At 39.9% G+C, this 12,046-nt stretch overlaps 1 protein-coding gene across 1 annotated transcript in view; it reads right to left on the minus strand.

The window, feature by feature from the left end:
• dnah6 (dynein, axonemal, heavy chain 6) overlaps positions 1 to 12,046 on the minus strand; it is a 241,124-nt gene that overhangs the window by 45,403 nt on the left and 183,675 nt on the right. Inside the window, exons 62-66 of the mRNA XM_059644490.1 lie at positions 11,400 to 11,535; positions 10,646 to 10,830; positions 7,888 to 8,078; positions 6,215 to 6,375; positions 374 to 462 (exon numbers count right to left, since the gene is read on the minus strand). Of these exons, the coding sequence (XP_059500473.1) occupies positions 374 to 462; positions 6,215 to 6,375; positions 7,888 to 8,078; positions 10,646 to 10,830; positions 11,400 to 11,535 (762 nt within the window). The remainder of the gene's footprint in view (positions 1 to 373; positions 463 to 6,214; positions 6,376 to 7,887; positions 8,079 to 10,645; positions 10,831 to 11,399; positions 11,536 to 12,046) is intronic.

The raw sequence follows: 12,046 nt of genomic DNA on the forward strand, positions 1-12,046 counted from the left end.
AGATGCCCCACCTAGTGGTCCAAGTGAAGTTTGAGCCACATGCTGTTCAATTCAGTGGAAATTAAGACGTTACGCTGAGTTGATTACAACATTTTCATTCACAGTTGCCACAGCAAATAAAATGATGGGCTTGAGGCAAGTCTATGTTTTAAATTGCTGTAGAAGATCAAAATCTTTTCATCTAATGAGGCGACTGTGCTTTGTGCCACAAATTTAGATTGCCTTCTATAATATGACATGCCTAGACTTGGAATAACATTTTTTTCACACAGCAGTTGATTATGATCCAGAATACAGTGCTTTGATGAGCCAAATTAACCATCTAATGCTTTTCTCGGGAAAAATGCACCTTGCAAATTTCAGAATGTATTACCTTGACTGAGTTTTGCAAAACTGTAACAGGAAAGGTGGTGGTAGGCATGGAGCTCAGGAACAGCCTGAAGTTCTCATGAATAACAGCATCTGGAAAAATACATATTTTTCTATCATATACAAGTATCTATTTTTTGCAAACAATAAGAAAGATAACAACATCTTATTAGGTATACAAGAACAGTAACTGGTAAAGAGATGGACGATAAACATTTCAGAGATCATCCATTCTCATGAACTATGTTTTGGCTTTTGTATATTGATCTATAAACAAAAAGTTTTCACATACAGGGCAAGTTCAAACAAAAATAAAACCCTGCTGCAAAAGCTAAGGAAACAAATCACTGCTGATAGTGCCAAATTTTAGGTCCTTGCCCCACTGCTTGGAAAGCATAGGGGTCATCATGCAATGTCAGCAAACGCTCAGAAGCTACCCTTCCGATTAGGTAAACTAGTGGGTGCTACCAATATGTGTGAGTGGCATCTTACAAATGGCTCTGGAGCTCCATAAGAAGTGAGCCAGCTGTCCTTAAACTTGGCAGTCATTCACAGCAAACGGGTGTCTTTGGCTGTCTGAAGACCACAGAGTGGGGACTTTGGCACCTGAGCTAAGGCAAAGCAGGGATGCTGTGAGCATTAAAGTAAGCAAAATGTGAGCATTAAGACATTTAGCAAACAGCCCTGAGATGTAATCTGATCCAATCCTTGAAATTGGTGCCTGTCCCTGACTGCAAACATTCCTTGTTGCAGCATTATAATGAAAGGTCCCCGTGCACTCAAAAGTGTAGCATTGAAATGCATAGCCATATTGTAAATGGATCAGAGATATGCCATGAGGGTGCAGTGAGGCAGGTAGAGTCTGACGACAACTTCCATGGATGTAAAAAGTATATGGGCACTACCCGTGAAGCAAGCCTTGAGATGTGAGTGACTAGTGTCCAAGGAGGTTGTTTGGAGGAGCAAGTGGCAGGCTAGAGATGCCATGTAACCACTCTGACTTTCATGTTGGAAATTGCTGCCATCTACTTTCTGTATGGGAAAATGGAAAACTGTGGATAAATGAGCGAGATTAACTAATAATGACATGTTAATTCATGAAAATAGGTTTCTTGTCTCTCATTAATGTCATCATCATTCAATATGAATCTAACTAACTAGTATTAATATCAAAAATTGCTTCACTGCCAAGGTCATGCAATTTTCTAAGCTTTGTCATTAAAGCCACATCACTCTGTGCCTTGGAAGGTTCCCCACACAGTTCTTAAAAGCAATTACGTGAAGAAAGCAGGAAATGTAGGAAGGATTTAGACAATTTCAGGATTGAAGATGGTTTGCCATGCAACTCTGAGAACTGAAAAGTCAAAAGGCTAAAGTCCATAGTCATACTCATGTTGTTTGCCAAAATTCAGGTGAAGTTATGAAAGCAAATCGAGTTTTTAAGACCAATAAGAGAGTGTTTTACTGCTTCAGCTGCTCAACAATCTTAACTTCCAAGAAATGAAGCCTACGTACTGAAGCAACATGCTTCTGGAGTCAGTTCCTATCTTTCCAGTAACACTTGGACCTTGGAAAAAGAGGCCTCTGAAAGTCTGCAGTAGAAAGCTAAACATTTCTCCTGAAAAAAAAACCTCAAAGTCGAAAAGATTTCCCTCAGCTGAAATATGATGGCAGCCTAGTTGTATCAAATATCAGGATTTCAGCTTGGGATCTGCCAGGGATCACTCAGCTCAAGACTTGGGTCCAGACATGGACAAAAGAGCTCAACTCCAGAGGTGAGGTCAGAGTGACTGCCCTTGAAATCAAGGCTGCACCTGTCGTGATACAATATGAATAACCTCTAGCAAAATTGAATTCAATGGGAATAGTGGAGAAAACTCTCTACTGCTAACACAGAGGAAGATGGTTGTGGTTGTTGGAATTTAATCATCTCAGCTCCAGGACATTTCTGCTGGAGTTCCTCAAGTGAGTGTCTTAGACTCAATTATCTTCAGCTGCTTCATCAACGACCTTCCCTCCATCATGGAGGTCAAAAGTTGGTATACATTTGCTGAAGATTGTGCAATGTTCAACACCATTTGTGGCTGTTCAGATACTAAAGCAGTTTATGCCCATATGAACCAAGCAAAATCTGAGTGAACAATATCCAAACTGGGGTTGATAAGGAGAATGTTACATTCACACCTCAAGTTCCAGGCAATGACCATTTCCAACAAGGTAGAATCAAACTATTGCACCTTGTCATTCTTTTCATTAGCATCACTGCTCTTCCTCGATGAGAATCCTAGGAAAGTCAATATTGACCAGAAACTGAACTGGACAAGCCATAAAAATATTATGACTGTACCAGTAGATCGAGACTAAGAGTTTTATGGTGAGTAACTCAGTTCTTGCTTGCAATTCCTGTTTTTGTTCCTGTCCACCATCTAAGGCACTGATTAGGAGTCTGATGGAATACTCTTTACTTGCCTGGATGGGTTCAGCTTTAACAACACTCAAGAAGCTCAACACTATCCAGCAAAAAGCAACCTATTTGAATGGCACACCACCCTCCACCCTCAATATTCACTCCATTCACCACCAGTACACAGTAGCAGCCACATATACCATCTACAATATGCACTGCAGTAACTCACAACAAGTTATTTAACAACACCTTCCAGGCCTTAGAATTCTACAACCTAGAAAGACAGATGCATGGCAAGACCATAATCTTGAAGTTACCTTTTAAGCCATATATCATCCTCACTTTGAACCACATCACAAGGTCTGAATCCCAGAACTCCCTTCCTAACAATGCTGTGGATGACTCTGTAAACCAGCAATAACTGGTTCAACAGGGCAATTATGGATAGGCAATAAACATTGGCTGATCCAGTAACACACATATTCCCTGAACAAATAAAAAAAGCAGATTTGATACTTAAAAACACTCATTCAAAAATTTTAAATTTCAAATCATTAAGCTCTCATAGCAAACCTCTATTTAGATACACTATTAAAAGGCAGCTATCTACTTAAGATCATTTTTAGTTAGTCAATCTGAGCCTCTAGGTAAGATAATTACACTACTTGAAACTCAGCCAAACATTCACAATGAAATAATAAAAGCTCTTGGGGGATTATCAATAAACAAGTCTACTGTAATTGCAGCACTTGATCGTACAGTCTCATTCAAACCTGGCCTGTCAATACAACAGAGATTTTTTTAAGAACCAAAAGAACTGCGGACGATATAAATCAGGAACAAAAACAAAGTTGCTGGAAAAGCTCAGCAGGTCTGGCAGCATCTGTGGAGGAGAAAAAAAGAGTTAACATTTCGGGTCCGGTCACCCTTCCTAAGAACTGATGGTGGCTGGGAAAATGTCAGTTTATATGCAGAAAATAGGGAGGTGGGTGGGGTAGGGAGTAAATGAAAGGACAGAGCCCAAAGAGAGAGAAAGACAGTTGGACAGACAAAGGAGTTGCTAACGATCAGGCTCGGAAGGTGAATAGTTGTTAATGGAGACTGTTAGTAACTAACAACAGGGGGTGTGTAGTGGCAGGCTATGTAGTAACAAGGCCTGGTGTGTTGGGTGGGGGGCTGGGACATGGGGGAGTTTAGGCCCAAAAATTATTGAACTCAATATTGAGTCCGGAGGGCTGTAGGGTCCCCAAGCGGAAAATGAGGTGTTGTTCCTCAAGCTGGCACTGGGCTTCGCTGGAACACTGTAGCAAGCCGGAGACAGAGAAATTGGCCAGGGAGCAGGGTAGTGCATTGAAGTTGCAGTGATTTTTAAAAACTCTTAATTAAGCAGCAATTTTCTCTAAGTTTAAAAATTGAGGCATTTTTTAAAACATCAGATCATGACAGTGACACAGATTGTATTTATCCTTCTGCTGTGATAATATCTACATCATCAATTTCTAAGTCTTTTACTGTTAGTGTTAAGGCCCTCAGACGAGTCAAAATGAGATTCATTTCAATTCAACATTCAGTTCAAATGGTTCTGCTAAGTTTGGCTTTCCCACCTGAATGGAACACACCTGGTCCCCTTTCTTTCACTGTCCAAAAATGATTCTGTCTTTGTGAAAAACTGGCCCTAAGCAACTTCTAATAAATATTGCTTTTTAATTAATGATTGCTATAATCACAAAACATGGCTCAGTTGTCTGGATGACTGAGTTGTAATGCAAACTGATGCTAACAGCATGGGTTTAATTTTTGCACTGGCTGAGGTTACCATGAAGAATGTTCCCTCTCAGTCTTTCCCCTCACCTGAGGCAAGATGACCCTCACCAGTCATCTCTCGCTCTCCAGAGCGACTCTATGATCTTACGGGACTATGATGACTTTACTGTAAATATAACATGCTACTCATGTACTTTATACACTTATTTTGAAATGTCTTTTGTTCAAAAATAAAAATCCTGTAAAACTTTTACTTCAGAAAGAATTCAAATACCTCCACCTTAACACTTTAATCAGCATTTCAGCAACATTTAAAAATATCTGCTACAGCCAGGTAATTGGGTTTGGGTACTGCAAATCAAATGGATGTCCTAGAATATCATCTTCCTTGCATATATTCAGACATTGGCACTTTGAAAATTACAGTCACTACTTTACAATCAAAACTTCCTTTCAGTTATTTTGTATTAAATTCTCATCACGAGTGCAAATATTCAGAATAGCACAAAACACAGCCAACTCTTACCAATTTTTACGAGTGCACAATAGAAAGCATCCTATCCAGATGCATCACAACTGCTCTGCCCAAGACTGCAAGAAATTAGAGTTGTCATAATGGCCCAGCCCATCAAGAGAACAAGCCTTCCTTCCACTGACTCCACCCCCGCATCTCACTGCCTCCGGAATTGCAACCAACTCCCTTCCATTCTCCTCCGTCAGGCAGAAGATATAAAAGGAGTTATAAAAGTACACTCCCACCCCAGTTAAATTCTCTTCCATTGGGCAGAAGATATAAAAGTTTGAATACACATGAATAGATTCAAGAACATCTTCATCCTCGCTGTCAAGACTGCGTCTCAAATTTTAATTCTGATCTGTCTCTCTCCACCTTGTCTGCAGCTGTAACACGTATTCTGGACTCTGTTCTACAATCCTGATGCACTTTTTATGATACAATCTGCCTGTATAGTATGCAAAACAGCACATTTCACTGTGTCTTGGTACATGTGACAACAATCACTATATCAATTCTGCTGTCTGACAGCTTGGAAGGATGAATAAGAAGGTCAGAGCACACACTGAGCAAATTCAGCTAGCCACTTGTTCCAAATGACCTCCACGGTGGACACTGGGCTACAACATCTCAAAGTTTGATCCATGGGACTCTGCCCATGTACCTCTCCTACACAGACATTGACAACTAGCATCTATAACACTATATTCTGCATTCAGGTGTATTACCCTGGTTTACCCATGTAAAGCATGATTTGTCTAGATAGCATGCAAAATTACACTTTTCACTGTTTCTTGGTACACGTGCAAATAATAAGTCAAATCATTTCTATGGAACATTTTCTCCAGTATTTCAATACATTTTACTACTCTTATTATATCTCTTTTTTTCTTAAAGATTTACTGACACCAAGGAACGTCAAGAATTTCAAATAATTGTGATGCTAGGTTACATCTTTGAGCACATAAATAAATGATCTGCAGTTACAGTTAATCACATGACCTTATTTTAACACCAGTGACAATGCAACTGCTCGTTATCGACATATAAAGAAAATAGATAAACGTTCTGAGATAAAACCATTTAGCTTGGACATTTAACCCAAATAGCCTAGCCCAACGATGGATTTCACACATGGAGATAATTTTACTTGTACTTACTTGGCTCAGTGAATGACTTTACTAACTCCTCCATTGTTAACATCCAAGAAACTGCAAGATGACAATTTTGGAGAAATATCCAGTTTCCTATCTTTATAGCTTCTTTAATCAGTTTTTCAGCAATAGGCCCTTGTCCTTGTCCCAGGGAAATAGACTCTACCCTGCAGTATCAAAGCAAGTAAAAAAAAGTGAATACAAATTAGTCAGAACAGATATGTTGGGATGGCATTTACATTTGTGGACTTTGTGAAAATCTGAAGGATATTGAATTCTCTGTTCACATTCTGGGTTAAAAAATTTATTTTTAAAATCATGAATTTGAAGCAAATCTATGGGGTTTCTTTGGAATTAAATCAACCATTTAATATGGGGTCTTTGATCTACCTACTGAATTCAGAAAGTCATCTAACTTTGGGAAAATAGCCAAGTTAGCTTTTAAGGTGGTAAGAGATAGAATTATGGTCCTTATTTGCTGGAAAACCCAGATTTTGAACAACCTATGAGTGGGTGCCCTTTGTTGATGCAGCCCATTGGCCTTGTGTTGGCTTTATGTCTGTTTCACAAACATAGGTGGTCATTGCAAAAAAGCCTCCAAAGCTGCTGTAGGACTTTAAGACTCTCTGTTCCTTTCTTGTGAGCAATTAAAACTGCATCAGAGTCTAAATAATGCCTGAAAGCTCCATTACAATGGTAGCCAGTGAGCGTGAGCACAATTGGAGGCACTTGACCACCATCTTGCCATTTAGCTGCCCCTTCCTATTATGCTGGCAAGGTTAAAATCAATCTTTACATATGTCCACTTTTCTTATAAAACGTACTTGTTTTTTTCTAATTGTAAAGAAATTGCTTACAATTTGCTCCCCCAGGAAAGCCACAATTTTCAGTGCCCAAAGCTAACCCAATTACATAGATGCATTCCGTAACAGTTACATTGACAAACTCAAAAATCACTGTTTTATGGGCCCAACATGAATTGAAACCCAAAGGCATGATATGGCCCGTGAGATGAGATCTGTGCTAATTTTTTTGCTTCACTAACACAGAAGGCTACACTTTGTTCATCTGATGCGAGCTCATACAGGAACAGTATTAACGGCGTTGTCTTTCAGAGACCACTAAATACTCCTGGCAAGAACATTAATGCTGCTATCCAGGCAGGTCTGAAGTAATATTATGTTAATGGGGTTGAAAATCACTTTGGGTGAATCTGTAATTTGAAGCCCCTGAAGACAAGGGCATGCAGTTGCATTGTCATTAGTATTAAAAAAGGGTCATGTGATTAACTGTAACTGCAGATCATTTATTTATGTGCTCAAAGTTGTTATCTAGCATCACAATTTTTTTGTATAAAACCCATCCACGCAGGGAGTAAAAGAGATGACTGAGGTTTTAGACATCAAGAACCTGGGCAATGCCAGGCACATGAAGGTATTTTTTGTTGCAACAGCACATAATTGCCGGAATACCCTTCTAATGATATTCTGAGTGCTCAGTTGCCTCGTGCAAAGCTCTGTTTTGACTAATCCTTTGAACTCTGACACTGGTGCCATTGTAGGCTGGTGTAAGTACCATCAAAGTCATCAATGTTTCCAGGCCATTCCCTTCACCAACAAGGACTGATTATTTGTAGAAAAGGGAAACTTATATTTTGGCCAACCAGACATGGAACTCACCTGTCAGAGTAGTCCCGTTCTTTTGCAAACCTCAGGAAGGCTCCCATTGGATCTGAACCAGTACTTAATATGAAAATGAGGGGAATGTTATTTGACATGTCCTGATAAAGTGTAGCTAAATCCACAGGGGGGTTCTCCACAAACTCCTGTCCAAGAGTTTCTATGACAAAATCTGTGATTGCAAATACTACCTAGAGAAAATGTAAGAAACAATCCAATTATCAACATGCCTTAAACTATTTTCTACGTGCAGTTTTTTTTCAGCTTCCCCGGGTCTTGAGACAGTGAGGTAGAAATGCTTTGAGCGTGTTTTGTATGGGAATGCAGGGAGACTTCCAAGTAAGTTACTGATACCAGTTTGAAGATAATGGCAATGCCAGATGTATCACTCTTGCCTACCACTATTCACCACCTCTCCACCCCAGGACAAAGCAGAAAGAAATCTCATGACTCCACAAAGATAGTTAGGTTAAGTTTCCTCACTTTATCTTGTCCATAGTTAACTTTGTGTCAACAGTTGCCCCAGCATCATATTGAAATGGCGATTTAAAAAATCAGATTGGGTGATTACTTTGCTGTACAGCTCTGCTCAGTTTTCAATTGTAACCCAGTTAAGTACTACTTGAATTCTCCATCTGACTCCTGTTATGGATTCTCTGGCCTTAGCATCAACCCTATTCTAATGATGTTTCAGCAACACCATCTCATTGTTCCACAAGGCACTTTGCAGATTTCCAGCCACGACAAATTTAACCACTTTAAGATTTTAATTATGGCTTCTATTCTGTCTTACTTCCACCTCCAATGGGCTCAATTAATTGTTCCAGGTTTGTCTCATTTTTACCTCCTCTTGTTTGCTACCATGGTGTCTTTTGTCATTTAACCACATCTGGCATTTGCACTATTACAGACTTCTCTTTTTTTTCCCTCAACTACCTCCCATCCCTTTTCAAATTTCCACATTTGTTTAAATTGTGTTTATCAGTTTAAATCATGAGCTACAATTTTTCTGGCATGCCTTGGATCACATAGTGAGGACCAAATATGGATCGTGAGTCTGCTCAGACAAGTAGCAGAACTATGGCCTATATCGGAGATTGTCAAATGAGAGGCTGTTGCTAGGATTACTGCCCAATTAAGGAAAGCAGTCTCCCTCTTTGTGCTGATAGCCCAGAGTGAATATCCCGACATCATGGTAAAATAGCCTTCAAAAGGTCAAATAATTGGATTAATTGGCCGTCTGCCTCCTGTTGGCAAAGAACTGAGGTGCTATTGATCCTACTTTTAGAAATATACTAAGGATTTGGGATGATCTTAGCCAGTATTTTCTTCTCTGAAGCTAAGTGACCTGGGGAGCCTGAAAAGCAGGAGTGACATTCACTCAGCAGCAGGTTTTCTTGCACAATTGTATTCTTCTCAGCTCTTTTTGAAATGGGAAGAGGCCCTTAGGTGGTCATGAACTTGCCATTTAATAAGGACCACGGCCTCCCCATAGAACGGAGTTCAAGCTAGGAGTTATGTAGGAATACCCCCTAAAGAATTCTAGAGGCTCCTGTCTGCAAAATCACTAACAGGAATCCCATTAAAATGTGCCCATAAACTTGTAGAAAAATATTATGAAACTGCCACACATGGATGAATTTTACTCTCGGTTTCGGGACTTTGAAATCAGACTGAAGAGCAGATTCCCACTTCTGCACTTGTTGGCAGCAGGAACAGCTTGGTGGTTTTATTGCCTCCTAGTTGCCAGCTTGTGGGCTCCGTGTGCCGCTGCTGCCAGGCCCTTTTGGAAGGCTGCAGCCCTCCCAAAGCCTCACAGCACCAATGGAAGAGCTGGGAGCTACTGAAGCAGGTAAGCGAAGGAGTGAATTTTGCACAAACACATCTGAGCATGCACAGGGAATGAGCAAACTCTGAAAATGGGCTACTCAGACAGGCAAGGACAAGGAATAGGATGCCTCTGACTAAATATAGATCATTGTATCAATCATATTGTACAAAGGTGCATGTAACATCGTGTGTAATTGGTGGTTAATGCAAGCCTTGTAGCCTTTTGTATCTTGACACAACAAAACGTCCTGTAAATGTTGCTCTGGGGGGGTCAGTAAAGAGACTTTTATCTGTCCTTCAGCTCCCCTGCACATGCTTGAATAAAGGAGATCAGTAAAATATATGTCAAGTGTCCGGACTGAGCTATTCCTCCCTCTGCTCAACATAAGAAATTTCAGGGATATCTCAAGGTGGATACACCCACGACCGTTGTGTAATAATGAAAATACATTAGGAGCTGACGGCAGTAGACCTCTTGGGGAAGATGGAGAAACCTCTAAGTGTGATACTGATACTGATTGTGGATGATCAGCCATGATCATAATGAATCGTGGTGCTGGCTCGAAGGGCCGAATGGCCTACTCCAGCACCTATTGTCTATTGTCTATTGAACAGGACTTTGGGGCAACTTCCATTCGGATGAGCCCTGGCATACAGCAAATTGGCATGCGCTTTGAAGTTGTGGCATCCCTGAACAGTGGGAGTAGTTCACAACCATAAAAATGGCCCAGGTAAATGGTCTGTAATTTAATCAAATTGACTGCTTGTCTCCACGTTGCAGCCAGCCAGCCCATCTGGCAGCACATTACTGATAATCAGCCGTCACCTGGGGTCTGGTAAAATCCAGCTTATTGTTTTTATTAAGAATTATTAAGAAGCAAGTCCATCAGAAGTAGAGGTGAAGTAGCCATATCAATTAATAACATACCTTTTCTTCCCAAAATGATTTAATTAAAATGAGTTTCTGAAATAAGGTCAGTCTTTCATTCCAGTGCCCAGTGACAACATATTCTTGGTCTTCAGCCTCAGTCTCTGTTGGTTTTGGTGAATATAGAGGTAACCCTGTTATGTATCCATCCCAAGTTGGTGGGTTGATACCAACATCGAGACGTCCTGTAAAAGCGGTTTCAAAATGTTATCAAAATTTCTGCCCTCACATCTTGAGTACAAACGCTGACTAATTGTCTTAGTTGCTGACAAAACTACCAAACATCTTGTGCTGGAAGCTGCAGGATGTTTCTCAATCTCTCACCTTAGAGCGGAGTTGTGATGAATAAAGGATTCAAAATTCAAATATTTTAAAAATAATATGCAACATATAGAATTACTAACTGCTTAATTATGTCAAGTGCTAAGAACTAAATATCACAATGAAAGCACATCTAGTGATTAATCATCCTGAGCTCCAGTCAATGTAAAACAAACCTGGCGACCTCCGGAGGGTGTTGTAATCTTTGAGTGAGTAAATAGCATTCATAGACTGTGAGAATGATGTAACTGCACTACACAGAAGCAGTGAAAGAACAAAAGACTGTCAGAAGCACAGAACAAGGGTTTAAGTTTCTGCCTTAAAGCTCAGGTTGGTCAGCGGGTGCCTAATGATTGATAAGTGATGTTGGCAGCAACCGTATGTAGAGCTGTACCATCTTTATGGAAACTAGAATAATTGCTTAGATATTTACCTAATTTGACCTGTACGTGAGTCACAATAACTTCTTTTGTGATGCCCCTGAAGCATGGTAAATTGTCTTCAAGGTCACAGCATGTATGCCACACTGCAGTTCTTAACCAAGGAGCCATTGGTTTTGGAGGACGCTCCTAGAAATCAAGGAAAAATGAGATTCAGCATTGTAATTGCAATTCCAATTAAATAACCCTTTGTTGAGAATTAATTTGGTGCAATGGCATGTCTGCCTTGAACAAAATTGAAAATAATCAGACTGCTCTACTCATCATTCTGCTGGGGTAAAAACTTCGCATAATTCAGCATTTTATCTGGATGTTTTGAGTTGGAATATTGCATGGTATTTAATGTCAGTGAAAATATCATGAGCTACAACTAGGATTTGTAAAAAAGACTGTTCCCTCTGATGGCCTCTCACTACTTTTCATAAGGAAAACTTAGTCTTTCATGGCCAGAAACTTTGCTTTTTAAATTAGGCACTTGAGAAAGTGAGGATGTACAGTTTAACAATGACCGTGCTAAACTTGCAAAACTCCTTCAAAATATTGGATATAACCACACCACATCAGTTTGCCTGAAAAATGATAATCTATAGCTCTTGAATTCAAAGCATTATATACCTGGCACAGCAAATACACACATATT

This window comes from Stegostoma tigrinum, chromosome 3, assembly GCF_030684315.1.
Source record: "Stegostoma tigrinum isolate sSteTig4 chromosome 3, sSteTig4.hap1, whole genome shotgun sequence".
In the NCBI taxonomy this organism is placed as follows: Eukaryota; Metazoa; Chordata; class Chondrichthyes; order Orectolobiformes; family Stegostomatidae; genus Stegostoma; species Stegostoma tigrinum.